General features: G+C 40.5%; 1 protein-coding gene across 1 annotated transcript in view; it reads left to right on the plus strand.

Annotated features, from left to right (window-relative positions):
• Nucleotides 1-21,087, plus strand: part of LOC149470386 (midasin-like) — a 232,654-nt gene that overhangs the window by 80,473 nt on the left and 131,094 nt on the right. Inside the window, exons 17-18 of the mRNA XM_089665390.1 lie at nt 10,935-11,038; nt 16,475-16,619. Of these exons, the coding sequence (XP_089521516.1) occupies nt 10,935-11,038; nt 16,475-16,619 (249 nt within the window). The remainder of the gene's footprint in view (nt 1-10,934; nt 11,039-16,474; nt 16,620-21,087) is intronic.

Below are 21,087 nucleotides of genomic sequence, written 5' to 3' on the forward strand. Positions count from 1 at the left end.
GATAAAAACTTGAGGGCAGTCAAACACCAAGGTAGAAAGATATATATATTTTTTTTCTCTAAATCCAATAGACTTGATGCCTGGCCAGTCCCCCATACAGTCTAATTCCAGAATTACTATAGAATTTTTATTTTAGAACAGATGAAGCTTAAGCTTATAGTGCCTTTTTGGCCCAAGAGACCATGTTTTTCACTTCTACAGTCCCAAGCCACAGCGCCTCTGGTGTTCATTCTATTGAAGGAGGACCTGTTTTCTCAGGGGCCAATTCTACATCCATGGTAGCCACTTTCAACCTGACAGCATGGTTTCTGAGGAACACATTATGAAATCTTTTTTTTTTTTTTTTTGTGAATAGAGTAATTTAAGACTGAACGGTTTTAACCAGAGCCAGCTATCAAAAGGTCTGGAAGAGGCTCAATTCTTGGATGGCAGAACATCTTTTGACATTGGCTAGCATTCAAGCTACCCTAGGATTTTTGCAGGATAAGGTTTAGCTAGGCAGCGTCCGCCTTACTACAGCGTCCCCTTTTGGAGCAGCCCGCGTCTCCAGATATTTCAGAGATGTATCTAGAATGAGACCGGTAGTTGCAAGGCTTGTCCTGCTTTTGGCCTGTCCTTGGTCCTTCAGGCTATTCTCCTCACCAATTTTAAGCCTTTAAAGTTGAGAAGCTTTACCAAGGAGTCTTTCAAAGATGGTTTCCTGGTTGCCATTACGTCAGCCCCAAGAATTGAATGACAAGTGCTTTCTATTAGAGAACCCTTTCGCTCTATTTTTGGAGATCCTGTTGTTCTAAAGACTGACCCTGGGTTCCTACACAAGTTATCTTCTATACATCTCAAGATATTGTTTTGCTACCATTCTGCAATTTCCCTTCTGGAGAGAGAGAAAAGTTTCAACCTACCAGATGCTCAGAAATGTACTTTGGCCCATGTGGAATCTACTAGGCAATTTTATAAAATAGGAAGCCTTTTTGTTCACTATTTTAGTGCTGTAAAGGTGCCCAGGTCTCTAACTCCTCTATAGCCAGATGGATCAGACAGGCCATATGCAAACTATACTGGACCATGCAGATGTCTCCACAGTTTGTGAATGCTCACTTATCTAGGGCCTTGTGTACCTCTTGGGCAGAGAGAGGGGCTGTCCTTCCAGAACAGATTTGTAGTGCGTCAACTTGTCCTAGATAATCCACCTTTGTGGAGCATTACCGTTTGGACCTGTATGAAGTCAAGATCTTTTTTTAACTTTTTTCCGGTAGTCTTCCTAGACATCTGCATTCCTGCCCAATAATTGTGTGTTTTATCATTTGTTCATTTTTTTTAAAATATATTTTAATGTCATGCGATTCTCGTGTATTCTGAGGTTACTTTTTCCTGTCCTGGAGAGAAGTAGGTCTCGTGGGCTGTCCTGAAAACTACTAACAACTGGTAAGCCAGTTTTTCTGCATCTGTTACAATTCCTCGGGAAAACCTCTCTACCCCATTTGGACCATTGAAGGTGCCTACAAACAGCTTTTCACATGGATGCCCTGTCAAGCATACATCTCTTTGGGGAGGCACTAAACTAGTTCATAAGATGAATAAAACTCTTCCTTTTAGTGCAAGACTCAGCCCATAAAGCCCACCAAGTCTTCTCTCAGAACAATCAAAAACTGCCCAAGGACAGTCAGATTTGCAGAAAGCTCTGAACCAACTCTTGTCCTAGAGAGTAGTTATGCTATTATCTCCACAACACAGGTTTAAAGAATTCTGTTCAAACCTGTTCATAGTAGCAAAGGCCAACTGGGTATGTCTCCAATTTTTGACCTAAAATAACTCAACAGATACCTTCAAATGCCAAAATGTTGTGTGGAATCTGCAAGGTTGACAGTTGCCTCCATGAGATGGGGAATATCTAACATTCATAGACATCTAAGATTCATATTTACATATTCACATGTATACACCTCTCTGTGCTTTGCAGTGATAGACAGCCGTTTCCAGTTTGTCACACTCTTTGGCCTATCTTCCTTTCCCATAGTATTCACAAAGGTCATAACACGTTGCCCTTCTCAGAATTCAAGGTCACAGGTTATATAGTCGACCCTCTCCTGATTACTTATTGTACCGTGTGTGTGTGTGTATATGTGTCAGCACTGTCATACTTTGACAATTGCTCGGTCATGCAACGCTGTACCCATATGTTTCACACAAATGGAGCTTTCTTTTGGTGGTATTTAATCAGCACGGTTTTTTTTATTATTTTTTTTTTATATAAATGGAAAAAGACCAAACAAATGTTGAAACAAATTGCATTTTTCTTCATTTCTGTTGTCAAATTTTGCAAATAAGTAATTTTTCTTCTTAAATGTTGGCCAAAATTATTATACTGCTACATTTCTTTGTTTGGTCTGTGTGAAAGTTGGTCTACAAGCTATGGTATCAATCACTGAAAATTGATCACATCTGATATATTGATAGCCTATCTCATTTCTTGCGATACTAACAAGCCAGGACAGTACATACAAATTTGCCCCAAATGACCCCTTTTTGGAAAGCAGACAGTCCAAGGTCTTTAGTAAGAGGCATATGGAGTGTTTTGAAGTTGAAATTTTTCCCCCATAATTCTATTGAAAAATAAGATCCCCCCCCCCCCCCCCAAATTGTCATAGTAACAGGTTATTTCTCACACGGCATATGCATACTTGCAACTACACCCCAAAAACACATTCTTTTCCTCCTGAGTATGGGGATACCACATGTGTGAGACTTTTGCAAAGCTAGCCACAGAGGCCCAACATGCAAGTAGCACTGTCAGGAATCCTAGGGTTATAAATTACACATTTTATTTCCTGACTACCTATTACACTTTTCAAGGCCCTGGAGCACCAGTACAATGGAATGACCCCATTTTAAGAAGCAAACACCCCAGTGTATATTCTATGAAGCATGAGTCTTTTGAACATGTCAATTTGTTTTTTCCACAAGTTTTTGGAAAGTGTGGAAATAAAATGAATTTTTTTTTTTATTAACGTTATTCATTTATAAGATATTTTTCACACGTAACAGGTACATACCAAAAATGACCCCCCAAAATACAGTCTTCTACCTCTCCTGATTATGACAATACCCCATGTGTGAGACCTTTCCACAGCCTGGCCACAACATCCAAGTAGCACCTTTATGGAGGCCATAGACGGGCCGTTTATCTGCCGAATTTTCAGCCGATACTTGGTATAATTACTTGGTAAAGATTTTGACACAACATTGGCCTTACGCCAATCCGTGGATTGGTTATGACACTGAACACAGTTCAACTCTGCAGTGTGGCGGAGCACCATCTGCTGGGGAAGTTGAGGATCAGTTAAGTAAAACTGGCTTTCTTCTCCCCTAGACAAAATGAGCCTAATACCCTTGCAGTGTGGGTGTTCCACTGCAAGGGTTAATTGTAAATTTTCCTAGAGTTGGAATTTTTGGCTCATTTTACTAAATCTGTTATGTCTTGGGAGTTTCAGCGTCAGGCTTCTGTGGCACAGATTTTCAAAGCTGTTGCATGGTCTTCTGTTTACACTTTTTTTTTTTGTTCAGTTTTACTGAGTGGATGTTCATGCTCTGGCTGATGCCAGTTTGAAGCTTTGTGCAAGCCGTTGTTTAACCTTTTTTGGCCTTTTAGGCATGAAATTTGTTTTGAGGGTCTGTTGGTTATTTGGTTGTTACCTTTTAATAGCTCTCTCCTCACTTAATGTTTTGGCATGTCCTGTCTGTTATGCAGAAAACTTGGTTTTACATATCTGTACACAGAGTACAGTACAGGACACAGGGCCCTCCTCTCTGTGCTGTCAGTACGTCATTGCTTGCTAAAAATCTAGGGTAACACATGAGGGGTTTATATGAGATCGTGTCTGAAGCTTTGAGTGGCTTTGCTGGTGTCTAGTTATCTGAAGGCTGCAGCACATAACCCATCCGATATGAAGAAAACCTGTGTCCTATACTGTACTCCAAGAAAAGGATTTTACAGGTATGGGGAAGAAAAAATCTGCTACAGGGCATGTGATCAGCAGTGCTGACTGAATTCTAGTGTAACCCTCCGGCTCTCATTGCCTCGCCACCAGCTGATGTCAGTGCTCTCTCCCCTGCAACAGCCATTGTCTGACACAGGATAGCTGGGGCTGCTGTATCATGTGACCAGAGTAACAATTTTGCATATTGTCCAATTTTAAAATATATTCACATAAAGAACAGAGGTTCTGGCATAATGCTACATCCTCCAGATAGGTGACACTAAATCATCATAATATTCACATACCCACTGGCGGGGTTAACCATATATACTTCTCTATTGTTGGAATTTTTCACAGGCAGGGGATACTTTAAGACATTCTAACAGTAGATATGTATATATGGTTAATCCCACCAGTGGGTATGTGAATATTATGATTTAGTGTCCCCTATTTGGACGATGTACCATTATGCCAGACCAGCTGTTTTTATGTGAACATATTTTAAAATTGTACAAATAAAATGTTATACTGTATATAAATTTGAAAATAAATGGTGCAGCGCTAACTACAAAAGTGAATAAAGATGAATAAAAATAAATGTGTATCCATATATTAATAAAGTGCTAATAAATCAAAAATCCAAAAATATGCATACAGCAATAAAGTGCTAATCAGAACCGTGATAACACAAAAGTGGACAATACTCGTGTATGGGTCACCTTAGTGACCTAAACATAGTGATGAACACACACAAATAATGAAATAAACTGGTGTTAAGTGTCCTTGGTAATAATCAAAAAACCTTTTGAAGCAAGTACTAATAAGTCCATAAAGTAGCAAGTGCTGATAAAACGTGATAAAAAACCATGCAATGTGTTAACCACATGCCGCCCAGCCACTGCTGAAATACTGAAATACGGCGGCAGGGCGGCACGGCTGGGCAAAACCACATTTTAAAACGTGTGTTTTTAAAACCGGTAGGGGGTGCGCCGCCGCCCTACCTGTCCCGCCGATCACGGCCACGGATTTCAGTCGCTGCCAGTTGTTACCGGCTATGTCCCGGCGATTAGCGGCAATCAGTGACAGAGAGCACAGCTGCTGTAGCTGTGCTTTCTGTCAGTTCCCTGACAGCTCCTGACACGCTGATCGGGACAGAAAAGTTTCTGTCCCGATCAGCCGTGTTCCCTGCAGTACACACCCCGCCCCCTAGTAAAACACTCCCCTCACACAGTTAACCCTTTCACTGAATAATAGTTAACCCCTTCCTCCCCAGTGCCATTAGTACAGTGTCAGTGTATTTTTTTATTTTTTTTTTGCACTGATCACTGTATTGGTGTCACTGGGGATGTCAGTGACCCCAAGTCAGTTCCACCCCAGTGTCAAAATGTCCATCGCAATCCCGCCATAAGTCGCTGATCGCCGCCATTATTAGTATAAAAAAAATCCAGTTTCTTTCCCGCCATTTGTAAACGCTATAACTTTCACGTAAACCAATTAATTTACACGTATTGGGATTTTTTTTTAGCAAAGACATGTCGCAGAATACATTTTCGCTGAAATTTATGACGAAATTTTTAAATTTTTAAATTTTTTTTACTGGACATGCTTTATAGCAAAAAGTCCAAAATATTGTGTTTTTTTTTTTTTCCTCAAAATTGTCAGTCTTTTTTTTTTTTTTTCTATAACGCAAAAAAATAAAAAAAAACGTACAGGCGATCAAATACCACCAAAAAAAGCTCAATTCGTGGGAAAAAAAGGACATAAATTTAATTTGGGTGCAGTGTTGCATGACCGTGCATTTGTCAGTTAAAGTAACTTAGCGACGTAACACAAACCGCTTCTGTAACCACTTCCTGACTGCCCTATAGCAGAAATACTGCTACAGGGTGGCATGGGTGCGCAAAATCACTATATATATATATATATATATATATATATATATATATATATATATATATATATATATATATATATATATATAATATGATATGATTTGCGCTCCCATGGTTTTCACGCCCCTCCCAGATAGCATCAGATTGCCCGTCAGTACACCAGTCATCACATTTAACCCCTTGATTGCCAGGAACACGCTCCTGCACAATAAACCTCCATTGCTAGTATAGTGTCTGAACGGATCAATATCTTTGCTCAGATCAGCACTATACCAGCATTAGTATAGCTTCCCCAAAACGCAGCATTAGCGGGATCAGCCCCGGCACTTGCCAACACCTGCGTTTAGCCCCTACGCTTACCCCCCCCCCCCCTTTCTCACCCAGCTAGTGCAGTGCCAGTAGGTCACTGTCACTTGATACATTGCACACAAAACCGCAGTGTTGGCATAATCAGGCCTGATCCCTGTTAGCACTTGCTGGTAAATTTTGATGACTCTCATATTCAGCAGAGTGCCAGTACTAGTGCCGCGCTACCTTTTGGTGAACTGGAGAGCACAAGCGGTCTAGTACATCTTGGTCTTTCACATATCTCTTAGATTGTAAGCTCCCAGGATCATGGCCCTCCTAACCCTCTTGTATTGAACTATATTGTTGCTGTATTGTCTCCCGTTATACTGTAAAGCGCTGAGCAAACTGTTGGCGCTACATAAATCCTGTATAATAATACCAGCACTGCAGTATGACTTGGTGACGTGGCGAGTCCCAGAAGTCCAGTACAAGCCGGTGCGGTGGCAAGCACAAGTACTGTCCTGTAACCACCAAGAATTCGCACACAGGCCTGTAGAGCCCCTAGTATCCTTCCGGATGTGCTTGCAAATCCTGATTTGACATTCCACAAATTCTACTGCACCTGTACTTCGCCCATTCACTGCCCAACCCAGAATTCAGGTGGAAATAGCAAATTTAACTACTCCCCTTGATTGTTGGAGCTGTTTTTCACAGAATATCTATATGCATTGATTGTGGATCAAAGCAATTTTATATGCACAACAATTTATCGCCGCCAACCCAAATTCAAACCTTGCCAAACCTGTCGCATGGAAACTCATTACGGTTTACGAATTTACATTTTCTTGGCCTAACCCTCAACATGGGCATTACTAAAAGAAATGAATTGCGGTTGTATTGGTCCGCAGACCCGATTCATCATACACCCGTGTTCTCTGCTGCCTTGGCCACGCATAGATATGAGAGTATGTGTTTTATGCATTTCAACGACAATACACTCTGTCATCCTCGGGGTGACCCTGCATTTGATTGGCTCCACCAAATTCAGCTCCTCGCAAATCACCTTAACCAAAAATTTGCAGATGTCTATACTCCCCAGCAAAACATCTGCATTAAATCCCTCATTAATTTTTCTGGCCGCCTTGCATTCAAACAATTTTCTCCCCAGCAAGCGTGCCAGATATGGGGTCAAGATGTAGAAGACCTGTGAGAGGACAACCAGCTATACTTATGTTTTGGATTTACAAGGGAAAAGATAGTCACGTGAAGCCCCCCGGATGCCCAGACTACATGGGGAGCAGTGGCAAGATAGTTTGGGACTTGGTGTCATCCTTTTTCCATATGGGGTACCACTTATACGTGGACAATTTTTATTCAAGCGTGCCACTATTTAGACATTTGTACAATCTTGGAACTGGCGCATGTGGCAAAGTGTGACCTAATGTGTGCCCACCATTAGAAGTGGTGAATGCAGGGTGGTATATTCTAATGGTGGGCATACCACACACTTTTTCTAGCAGAGATTTTTTTTTTTTTTTTCATTCAGTCCACAGGCTGCATACAAAAAAAAGAACATGGCATATATACCCGCAATATCAGCAATGTACTGGTACATCACTGGACTACAGCTGCAGGCATCATCCTGGTATGGTATTTTTCAGCCAGCGATCAGCTTTCATGTAAAAGCAATCCTAGTGGCTAATTAGCTGCAGGATTGCATTTACAAGCAGCGGGATATGATGCCCCCCCCTCCCCCGCTGCCTTCCACGGCCTTCTCGGGCAGTCCCGTGCCATTGGGGGAACCTGAGAATGCAGCCGGTGTTTCTGCCAGCTTACCATAGAGCTGATTGGAGACCAGAGTGGTACCAATCATCTCTATAGTCTAAGAATTTGGAAGCTACGAGCATTTCATCACTTTAGTTTCACAGGATATAAACAGCACCATTTGTAAATTGGGAAAGCATCTGATCACACCGATCTTGGTTTGATTAGATAATGTAAGGGCAGAGGAGATATCTAGAGTCTGATAGACCCCAGATTTCTCAAAAAAGAATATATGCCAATAAAATGAAGTTATAGGGGATATTTGCCTTCCCTGTGATAGCATTAAAAGTGATAAAAAAATCAAAATAACTTTTTAAAGGCTTTTAAAGTGTTGCCTATGGATATTAAAAATGTATGCAATTTGTCGCCATTGCACGGGGCATGCACAGTTTTAAAGCATTTCATGTTCGGTATCTATGTACTCGGCATACCATCATCTTTTACATATTACCAAATAATTGGCCAATATATTGTGTTTTTGTGCATTAAAAGTAAAAAAAAGTGTTTTTTTTTTTTTTAAATTGCTTTTGAAAAATCGCTGCGCGAGTACTATGTGCCATAAAAAATTGTAGTATGCACCATTTTATTCACTAGGGTGTCTGCTTTAAAAAAATATATATATAATGTTTGGGGGTTTAAATTAATTTCCTAGCAAAAAATAGATTTTTTTCATGTGAACAAAGTGTCAGAAAAGGCTTGGTCTTCAGGTGGTTAGAAGAGTGAATGATGTGTGGCATAAACTTCTAATGCTGGGCATAGAATGCCCCCACCCCCCAAAACGATCCCTTTTTGGACTGTAGACACCCCAAACTATTTGCTGAGAGGCATGCTGAATCAATAGAAGAATTTATTTTTTTACCACAAGTTTTTGGAAAATGACAAAAGAAAATTTTTTTTTACACAAATTGTCACTTTAAATGATTTACTGCTCACATGCCATGGTTATATGTGGAATTACTCCCCAAAATACATTCTGCTACTTCTCCTGAGTATGGGGGTAACACGTGAGAGACGTTTTGGCAGTCTAGCCAAGTACAGGACCCCAAAATCCAATAAGCACCTTCAGGCTTTTAAAGGACTTTATTTCCTCATTACACTTCCAGACTACTTATCACCGTTTTGGAGGCCCTGAAATGCCAGGATAGCACCTAACCCCCCCAAATGACCCCTTTTTTGGAAACGCACCCCAAGGAATTTGATAAGCATGGTAAGTATTTTGCAGATCTCATTTGTTGCCACAAGCTTTTGGAAAATGAAGAAAAAAAACAAACTATTTTTTCTATTCTTTTTTTTATATTTCAAAACCTTGTGAGAAAAAATGAGATCTGCAAAATACTCAACATGCCTCTTTTTAAATTCCTTGGGGTGTCTACTTTCCAGAAAGGGGTCATTTGGGGGGGTTGGTGCTATCCTGGCATGTCAGGGCCTTCGAAACTGTGATGGGTATTGAGGAAGTGTAATGAGGAAGTTACGCACCCTCGGGCTTTCAAAGTGGTCATTGGATTTCAGGCTCCTGTATGTGGCTAGGCTCCCAAAAAGTCTTACACATGTGGTATCCCCATACTCGGTAGAAGTAGCAGAATGTATTTTGGGGTGTAATTCCACATATACCCATGGCTTGTGCGAGAAATAAATCATTTAAATGACAACTTTGTGTAAAAAAAAAAAAAAAAAAAAAAGTTTTGGCATTTTTCCAGAAACCTGAGGAAAAAATAAATAAATCTTACATGGACTCAATATGCCTCTCAGCAGATAGCTTAGGGTGTCTAATTTCCAAAAAGGGGTCATTTGAGGGTGTTTGTACTATCCTGGTATTTTAGCACCTCAAGAAATGTGATAAGCAGTCAAAAAGTAAAAGCTATGTAAATTCCATTATCTATACCATAGTTTGTAGATGATATAACTTTCACACAATGCAATCAATATACACTTATTGGGATTTTTTTTAACAAAAACATGTAGCAGAATACATTTTGGCCTACATTTATAACTAACTGAGTTTGCTATATAGTTTTTATAGCTGAATTTTCGTTCTTTTTTTGTTTATAGCGTGAAAAATAAAATGCGCACAGGTGATCAAATACCACTGAAAGAAAGCTCTATTTGTGTGAAAAAAAAGGACGTAAATTTCGTTTGGGTGCAGCATTGCATGACTGCGCAATTATCAGTTGAATTAGTGCAGCGCCGAGTAGCAAAAAAGGGCCTGGTCATTCAGGGGGGTAAATCCTCAGGAGTGCAAGTGGGTAACATGGTGATTTAGCAAAATTAAATCCTGCAGGTAAGGCTACTGTAACTTCGCTCCAGAGCTGTGGCCTGCTCCAGTGTTTACAGTCTTTGATGAAAACTTATTCAGTACTTGGCTAGACCTGTGCACTCTGTCCCCATTTAATTGAATAGCTAGGAATTAGTTTCAAATGGCTAGTTAAATGGCTCCATTTGTGTAAACGGGGACCTTGTGTGTAGGTGCAACCAGCAGTAGGGAGTTTTTCATTGCATAAGATATCAACACCAGACAAGGACACAGCCATGGAACTACGTTAGGCAATCAGCTAGGGGTGGTTATTTTTTTAATGTGAATGGGAAAGTGGTAAATCTTTGAATGTGTGACTCTTGTAAATACTTTGGGGGGCATTTTTATTTATTTTTTGACTTTTTGTGTAATAAGGCATATCCTGCACTTGATCTCCTGCACTGTCCTCCAGTGTTCTCCGCGTTAATTGATGGTATCTTATGATGATTACATTTCATAGTTTGTGGCTTTCTGGTTAAATATCCATTTTAAAGCATTTTTGTTGAATAACTTGTGCTGCAAAAATAAACAATATAAATTTGACCATTGTTTTAGTGGTGGTTACCTTAAGAATAGGTTAAAACTTTGGATTACATCGTACTAAAATCTGTGGTAACTGATTTTTAAATCTCAAAATTTGAACAATATTTTCTTTTGTTTTAGAGTTCTTGCTGAAAAAACAATGGGACACATTCTCTCTACGTCTAAATCAAGCCCAGCAGCAAATGAGGATGACCGAAAATGCTGTACTGTTTGCATTTGTAGAGGTATGTTTTCTTGTTTTAAATGTTAACTGGCATGCAATTTACAGTAAGCATGAACACTCTTCAGTGCGCATTAATTTTGTGTGTTTTAATGTAAAGGATGATCATGCCCATATTTTAGGAACAGGACGTTTTTTGTAGCACATTATCTTCCAGGTGCTGTGTACAGGCAACCCGTTAAAGTCGTCTAGGGACACAACAGCTGCATGGTCTCAGCTGCTAGTCCTAATGTGACAGGCCTAAGACAATCTGTTTAACCCTGAGGGGGAGCATACAGTGTTTTTGGCTTTTATTCTTTTCTGTAAAACCTTTATTCCAAAAGGAAGAAACCATTTACGTAACTGCTTAGAATTTGGCTTTAATTTATTAGTCAAGTCTATCTATATCTGTAGTGCATCTAACATGACCCTCCCCTCAGATTGACAGTGCTACTGTCCAAGGGTGTCTATTACTTGCAGTGCCCCTATTGACTGTGCTGACCTCTGCACCCTGGATTATTGTTATCCTCTGCCCTTAATGTGTTCTGTCTTCTTAGCTCTGTTGGGTGTGGTTGGGACCTCTTGAGGTCTTTACTACAATTATGCAAGACTTTATGGCCCAAATGACCCAATTATTTGCTGACTCTCATCAGAGGCCAAAAGCCTGCTCTCCCATGCTTTCTCCTGCAGATTCTGTATCTTATTTGCCTGCTGCCTTAGTGGCTTCCAAACAACTCCAAAGACCCTGTTTCATTCCGAGTCACTCCTGTCATTGATTGATACGCTTAACTTTGAGGAGTTGCAACCTGCTGCTATTACTACCAAATTAAAGGAGACTGTTTCAGTTACTATTGATGCAGTGTTCACCAGCCAGAAACTAGAGAATCTACCCACGCTGATTTAGCACTCTATCTTCCAATCCTCATGCCAGTCTTCCTTGGCATGAAGTTGCGAAGTCATGAAGTCTTGTGAAGTAGTGGTTTAATCTAATTTTGCAGCATTTTTACTGCCTTTATCGGCATGGCTCTTGAAGCCCAGATTCTTAGTGCAGTAAGTGCTATCCCAGGGCTGCAAACTGGAGTTTCACTTCCAGCCCCTCCTTCCTTTGTTTCTCACCTCTAATCTGCCTTTGTCATCATAGATCTCTTCAAAGCTGTCTTGGGTCTTTGTGACCAAGGTGTCATTGCCCCAGTTCCCCTGGCACAACTGTTTCAGGGGTGTTATTCAAACATGTTCACCATTGCCAAACTCAAAAGAAAAAGTCCTTCCCATTTCGGATCTCGAAGCTCTGTATGTCTTCTTTTCAGAACTTTTGCATATGGTTTTGAGTTATCTTGAGGGCCCAGGAAATTGTAAGAATGCTCTGTGATTACAGCTTGGTCTTTTAACACAATTATTCACTTTTTATTTGATAAATTGCTGAAGCTGGGTCTGCCATCTTCTGTCTACCTTGGAATTAACCGCTTGCCCTCCAGAGGATTTACCCCCCTTCCTGACCAGGCCATTTTTTGCATTATGGCTCTGCGTTACTTTAACTGACAATTGCACGGTCATGCAACGCCACACCCAGATTAAATTTACATCTTTTTTTTTCACCACGAATTGAGCTTTCTTTTGGTGGTATTTGATCGCCTGTGCGGTTTTATTTTTTGTATTATAAGCAAAAAAAGACTGACAATTTTGAGACAAAAACAAACAATATTTTGGACTTTTTGCTATTAAACATGTCCAGTAAAAATTTAGAAAAATTAAATTTCGTCATAAATTAAGGCCAAAATGTATTCTACGATATGTCTTTGCTAAAAAATAATCCCATTACGTGTAAATTAATTGGTTTATATGAAAGTTATAGCATTTACAAATGGAGGTATAGATACTGGGATTTTTTTTCTTTCCTACTAGTAATGGCGGGGATCAGCGACTTTTATGGGACTGCAGCGGGCATTCTGACACGGGGGAGGGGGGGGGGGGAAACTAACTTGGTGTCACTGACATCCCCAGTGACACCAATACAGTGATCAGTGCTGACACTGTACTAATGACACTGGGCAGGAAGGGGTTAATGTGAGGGGCAATCAAAGAGTTAACTGTGTGTAGGGAGTTTTTTTTTACTAGGGGGCGGGGGGGGTGTGCTTCACTGTAAACACACTTATCAGTGTGCCTGAGGTGACAGGGAGGCAGACTGTTTGTAAACAAAACAGTCTTCTTCCCAGTTGGTGATTGTCTGTGATCAACGGGCACCGGTGGGTAATCACTGGCTGGGACCCAATAATCCGCGGCCGTGAATGGTGGTGCAGGTAGACCACGCGGCTCGTGCGCACCTCTTAACCGGAAATGCGAAATCACGTATATATACGTGATTTTGCGCACCCATGCCACCGTGTAGCAGTATATCTGCTATACAGGGTGGGTAAGCGGCTAGTGTCATTAAACCCAGGCTATTAAAAACTATCATTGCATGTTATTTAACAGAATGTACATAATCACAAAGCCAGAGTGATATACCGTATACCTGGTTGATCCTGCCTTCAGCTGTCCCTCTCATCTTCCCTGTGTCCTCACTGCAGCCTGAGATTGTGTAGACCATCTCTTGCCATCTACTGAGCATGCTCCAGTTTCACTTCCTTCTGTGCTCTTTTCCTCTTTTTTTTTTTTTTTTTTTTTTTTTTCCCTCATCTGTGCAGCCTGCATTAGTATAGAGCACGGCTGTCAAACTGGTGGCCCTCCATCTGTTGCCAAACTACACGTCCCATGAGGCATTACAAGATTGACAGTTACAAGCATAACTCCCAAAGGCAGAGGCATGATGGGACTTGTAATTTCACAAGTGCTGGAGGGCCGCCAGTTTGACACCCCTGGTATAGAGTCACACGTGTTGGCGTATTCATAGTGGTAAATGACACTCCACTCCCTCCGTCCTCCTATTGCTAAACACTATTGGGGTGTGATATAATATACTGATTGATTATATTCACTAAGAAACTCACACAGAAGCGTAGTTTTAATATAAATCAGTGATAAATATATCAAATGTTTGCTAATTGTTAATACATGTAAAGTTAAAAAAAAAAAAAAAAAAAGCCTTGGGTGCAGATGCAGTCTGAACATAATGAAAGCTAGTGACAATCCTCTTTGAATCTGCCTACACCATTTTAAAGTACAAAAAATACACCTTTTATTTTCCTTTTTCTTTTTTCTTTCATTTTATCTCTTTACTTTAAGAGACCCAGAGACTTGCATTATTACTGGACATTTAGGTTTTTTTTAACTAGGTTTTGTATTTCAACAAGAACGGTTATTGGTCTGACAATTTTCTGTAATTAGTCTGGGAATTATTCCCAAGGGCTGTTTTTGTATGACATGGTCTTTGTTGAAAGGTGATATTACTTTACGTATTTGTGGTTTGTTGGGCAGTCTACTCCCTGTGTGTATATGTGTATGTGTGTGTGTGTATATGTGTGTGTATATATATATATATATATATATATATATGTGTGTATATATATATATATATTTTATTTTTATTTTTTTTTAAATATTAAAAAAAACAAAAAAACTAAAATATATTTAATGTTCAATAAAGATTTATTGGGAGCCGTAAAACTGTTTTTTGATTAACACTCATACTGTAGAGAGCATACTTCAGCAGTAATAAGCCCCTCTCAAAGATCTGTCCCTGCAAATTCCAAAGAACAGGTCAAGTTCAGGTGACCACACAACAGCACTGCAGGAGTAAGATATTTAGAGCAGGTGTCAAAATTTAAACTCCTGAGTTACTAGCCAGTCCTTAAGAGTTACTTGCCTTGTAAACTATCTCATGAAATGGGCCCCCAATGTCCCCCTAAACACTCTCATACTTACACCATGCACTGCATACAACCATAACCCCCCTTAATCTCTCACTTGCCAAACCATAACTCTTCCAAGCATATCCTACCTTCTGTCCAACCCAGTATAACCTCACATGGCCCATACACTACCACCCATAATAACCACATAATACTGAACCTGTCCAAACCCCCCATGCATGTATGCTTACAGACGCACACACACACATACAGTCGTGTGCTTACAGACGCGCACACACACACACATACAGACGTGTGCTTACAGATGCACACACACACACATACAGACATTATAATAAGTTTAAGTCAGATGTATAAGCTGTTAATTCACCTTTTGCATTATTTTTGAAAAGGTGAACATACAGAAAACTGGATTTGTGTGTCTAGAACTTCATATTTTAAAATGTATTTGAGGTGTTGCTTTTACCCCTAGCATTACATTTCCTTAAAGTGGTATTAAAGGCTTACATTGTTTTAAAATAACAAACATGTCATACTTACCTGCTCTGTGCAAAGGTTTTGCATAGAGCAGCCCCAGTCCTCCTCTACTTGGGTCCTCTGCTAGTGCTCTTTGCTTCTCCTGCCGAGTCCCTGCAGAGCAAGCTGCTCCTACATGTTCACTTCTGAGTCAACCCTGTGTGTCCATAAAACAGTGCATGGCTCGACCCCGCCCACCGCTCTCTCCTCACTGGCTTTGACAGCAGGAGGAGCCAATGGCTCCCACTTCTGTCTCTGAACCAATAAGGAGGCAGAGAGCTGGGACAGCAGATCCACATCCAGCACAGGTAAGTATTAGGGGGGAAAGAAAAAACAGAGGGCGCACAGGCCTAGTGCATTACCATAAAAAATGTTTAATAAAAAAGTAGGTGTTGTACTCACAAACGACAATATAGTCAAGACACATTATAAAGAACGGCTGGGTCAACACCGCGCTGAGTAACAGTCCGCAATAGGGAGTGTAGACCTCCAATATGCTGACGCGTTTCGAGGACTTGCCTCTTCCTCAGAGCTTCATAGTGAAGGTTTTTTTTTTACCTTAATGCAGAGAATGCATGAAGGTAAAAGCCTTCAGGCTTTACAACCACTTTAACTTCTTCACGCTGGTGACTCCTGGCCCTTTTAAGGGGTTTCAGACGCCGGGAGGCGGGGTGGGGTTTTAGGGTCATGTGGCCACCGTGATGTGCTGTCACATGATCAGAAAAAGTCCTGATTGCAAGGAGAGATCGGGACCTTTCCATGATACATCGACATATGTGCTGGGAGAGCGCAGGGCGTGCGCTCTCAGCACGTGTTTTCAAATTGTACGTAAATATGCGGCTGCTCAGCTTCAAGGCCCAGCCGCCAAGAGGCCGCATATTTGCGTACGGTGGGCTTCAAGGGGTTAAATTGTAATAAAAGTTAGCTTTCATTGTGTACCGTACATTTGCATATATTGTAGTGAACTGCTGAATAACTGGGAGTTTTCTTTTCTTGGTAGTATCCGCCTAAATCCTAGGTTCTTATTGAGTAAGAACTTTTTTTTTTTTTTTTTTTTTAATTCATAAGTATGAATAGTTAATCATAAATTGCTGGTAATGTCCGTATATAAAAATGCTTACATTCTCTATTCTTAGGGAACCCTAGCTAAGGCTGTAAAGAAAGGCGAATGGATTTTGCTGGATGAAATTAACTTGGCAGCTGCGGAAACTCTAGAATGTTTGTGTGGTTTACTAGAAGGCTTATCAGGATCACTGGTTTTACTGGACAGAGGAGACACAGGTAATTGGATTTCTTAGAAAAACCTTTTTGGGCAAATATGCCAGTGTAATTTTTAACATATAACAGTTTGTCAGAAGTGGGCAACATGATAAATCTGAATATTATATGTAAGTCACATACAGTCATGGCCGAAATTGTTGGCACCCTTGATATTTTTCCTGAAAATCAAGTATTTCACACAAAAAAGGTATTGCATTAACACATGTTTTGCTATACACATGTTTATTCCCTTTGTATGTATTGGAACAAATATAAAACAGAGGCAGAAAAGCAAATATGACATAATGTCACACAAAACCCCAAAAATGGGCTGGACAAAAGTATTGGCACCCTTAACTTAATATTTGGTTGCACACCCTTTGGAAAACATAACTGAAATCAGTCGCTTCCTATAACCATCAATAAGCTTCTGACACCTCTCACCCGGAATTTTGGACCACTCTTCCTTTGCAAACAGCTCCAGGTCTCTCTTATTGGAAGGACACCTTTTCCCAACAGCAATTTTAAGATCTCTCCACAGGTGTTCAATGGGATTTAGATCTGGGCTCATTGCTGGCCACTTCAGAACTCTCCAGCGCTTCTTTGCCATCCATTTCTGAGTGCTTTTTGACGTATGTTTGGGGTCATTGTCCTGCTGGAAGACCCAGGATCTTGGACGCAAACCCAGCTTTCTGACACTGGGCCCTACAGTGCGACCCAAAATCCTTTGGTAATCCTCAGATTTCATGATGCCTTGCACACAGTCAAGGCACCCAGTGCCAGAGGCAGCAAAACAACCCCAAAACATCATTGAACCTCCACCATATTTTACCGTAGGTACTGTGTTTTGTTCTTTGTAGGCCTCATTCCGTTTTCGGTAAACAGTAGAATGATGTGCTTTACCGAAAAGCTCTATCTTGGTCTCATCTGTCCACAAGACGTTTTCCCAGAAGGCTTTTGGCTTACTCAAGTACATTTTGGCAAACTGTAGTCTTGCTTTTTTATGTCTCTGTGTCAGCAGTGGGGTCCTCCTGGGTCTCCTGCCATAGCGTTTCATTTCATTTAAATGTCGACGGATAGTTCGCGCTGACACTGATGCTCCCTGAGCCTGCAGGACAGCTTGAATGTCTTTGGAACATGTTTGGGGCTGCTTATCCACCATCCGGACTATTCTGCGTTGCAATCTTTCATCAATTTTCCTCATCCGTCCACGACCAGGGAGATTAGCTACAGTGCCATGGGTTGCAAACTTCTTGATAATGTTGCGCACTGTGGACAAAGGCAAATCTAGTTCTCTGGAGATGGACTTGTAACCTTGAGATTGTTGATATTTTGCCACAATTTTGGTTCTCAGGTCCTCAGACAGTTCTCGTCTCCTCTTTCTGTTGTCCATGCTTAGTGTGGCACAGACAGACACACAATGCAAAGGTTAAGTGAACGTCTCTCCTTTTTATCTGCTTTCAGGTGTGATTTCTATATTGCCCACACCTGTTACTTGCCCCAGGTGAGTTTACAGGAGCATCACATGCTTGTAACATTCTTATTTATCCGCAGTTGTGAAAGGGTGCCAATACTTTTGTCCAGCCCATTTTTGGAGGTTTGTGTGACATTATGTCGAATTTGCTTTCTTTCCTCCCTTTTTTTGTTTTGTCCCAATACACACAAAGGGAATAAACATGTGTATAGCAAAACATGTGTTAATGCAATACGTTTCGTGAGAAATACATGATTTCCTGGAGAAATATCAAGGGTGCCAACAATTTCGGCCATGACTGTATATCCTATAAAGGCACATAGTATAAGTTCACCTTTTGGAATGTGTTGCACGTTCCACCTGTTTTTAGGGTGGGGCATGTTCCCACTGGTGCAGCCGTGGCGCGCTGCCGTCTCTCCCTGTTGCTAGCAGTACGGGGAGAAATTCCCTGTAATAGCTGTCACTTTTTGAAAACAGAGTTCTGTGAATGAATGCACTACAAGTAACGACATCTTTTGCAACATCCTTTTCAGTCTCCCTATCAGTGTAAAAGTGTCTGCCCAAACAGGGTACAAGCAGACAGCTTACACTCAGTCTGCCGGGAGTCCTGCATGGCACCAGCGATTTGTTAATCGCTGGTGCAATGCTTTACAGGCTCCAAAAAAAGAAATAAATGCACATTTTTTTTTTTACCTGCAAACTAATAGACGTTTCTTTTTTTAAATTGCGAACTTGTCCATTAAAACCTGTATTGTATTGGATTGCATAGATTGAAGCTGCCAACAATAACCCGTTTCAAGGAAGTCATCATATTTGTAACAGTGAATTTATGGTTTTGCCATTGTATGAGTCCTTGCATACTTTCATGCTGTGCACAATTACAATGTTTGATTTTGGCTACAATAGCTTTTGGAGGACAGGCAAAGTAACATAAGGAGTAGTTTCTAGTAATGCTGCTTTGAGATTCTATACACTGCTTTGTAGCAGTTAGAGTTCCATTAACCACTTTGTGCCCAGGGCAAATTTTAATATTTCTTGCAGATATTCAAAGCCAAGTTTTTTTTTTTTTTTTTGGCTAGAAAATTTTATATAGAATGTTATATAATTTTAGAAAGCAGAGGCCCTATAGAATTCGCATTCACGGTACCATAAAAGTGACCCCCTGGACCGTGTTGAAAGTACCAAACATGTTTAAGGCTAGGTTCACTTTAGTGTATATTAGTGCGATTATTTATTTATTTTTTAACTTTTAGTGCGATTTTGTAGTGTAGCTGCAGTGCAACGTAGTGCGTTGATAAATTTTTAACGTATTTCACTACTGAGATTCATAAATAATGGATGACAGCAAGGATGGGTCATCGGTTAAGGAGTCGGCACCTGCCCCTGTCTTAATGATGAGTCAGCCCTACTGTCAGCAGCGGGGTATTCCCCACTCACAGCAGAATGTACACAAGAGCTGGCATTAAAACGGAAAAAAAAATTGGGTTCCCCCAAAATCCATACCAGGCCCTTCAGTCTGGTATGGATTTAAAGCAAACCGAGTGCATAAAGTTACATTGCAGCTGCACTGCATTGATGTGAACAAGCACCATTGGAAGCTATGTTATTTTCATTGTCATATGATATCAGTGTGACCCAAGTTGCATCTGAAATCACATCAATGTGAAAAAACCAGACCTAAACCACTTGAGTTCTAGACCTTTTTGTAAAATGCCTGTGGACAGTGCAGAAGGAAAAAAAAAAGTCCCTCACGATTTGCCCTTTAGTGATATTTTTCAAAATTGGTTTGGATATTATTAAAAGGATAAGTTCACCTTTTTACAAAAAAATAAATGCACATTTTGTTTTTTCAGGTAAAAATGTGCATTTATTATTTTTTGTTTAAGAGCTTGTAAAGCATTGCACCAGCGTTCAGTAGATCACTGGTGCCATGCAGGGCTCCTGCAGACTGTCACTGTAATCAGTCTGCTCAAATGAGCAAATTGTTGTACACGTAACAAAAAGAATGAATGGAACTACCACAGCTCTCAAGAGTCACATGGTAGTTCATTGAGAATGTCAAGCCAACAGCTGCAAAGGCTGTGTCAGTACTTGTAGTTCATTGATTCACATCATTCTTTGAATTGTGGAAGTGAGTACAGGGAGAAGATTCCTGGCTCGCTGCCGCAAGAAGGGGGTGCGGCGATCGTGGGAAGAGGGGTCTGAGGCTGAACATGTTACACCCTTAGTATGGGTGTAACATGTCCAGAAAAGTGAACTACCTTACGTCACTGTGCATTTCTATCTATGCATAATATACACAAGGCCAAAGACAGTGGCTGGATCATACTTCCATGATACCTTTTAGGCAGCAGTACTGTTTACATCTTAGAATTGTGATCCCTGCACACAAAATATTTGGTTTGTTACACATAGGGGTTGATTTACTAAAACTGGAAAGTGCACAAGCCAGTTGGCTTCTTTTTTTTTTTTTTTCTTCCAAAGTTTAACTGAACAAGCTGAAGTTAGAAGCTGATTGGCAACCATGTACAGCTGCACCAGATTTTGCACTCTTCAGTTTTAGTAAATCAATCCTGTTGTTTTTAGAAGGGCACTTCCCCAATCAAATGAAGTCTTGCTTCTCCACAGCTCGTATCAAAATCTGCTGTTTATCTGCTTTTCATACATTTAAAGTGTGCCTGGGCTATGGCCAAGTATTTTACTACTTTAAGAAAATGTAAAGAACATTAAAGGAACCCCTCATAGACCTCCATAGCTGCTGGTACTGTAAATTCTTCTCAATTTACTGCAGTCTCTAAAGTGCCATTTGGTTTCTAGCAATTTGTAGAAGCTGCAAGTTTATATTACAGGGTTGTGCGGCTGCCGAAAGAAAATAAAGGGTGAGGAACTGAATGACTATGGGTGTCAAGTGTTTAAAAGTCCATAGTCTGTGCACAGGTTCACTTAAATTTTCAAATTTCATCAAATTTTTAAAGCAGTTGCCATGAATTATATAGGCCAACTGTTACCAAACCA

Source organism: Staurois parvus, unplaced genomic scaffold (assembly GCF_062004578.1).
Source record: "Staurois parvus isolate SC_StPar_1 unplaced genomic scaffold, SC_StPar_1.0 ptg000048l, whole genome shotgun sequence".
NCBI classification, from domain to species: domain Eukaryota; kingdom Metazoa; phylum Chordata; class Amphibia; order Anura; family Ranidae; genus Staurois; species Staurois parvus.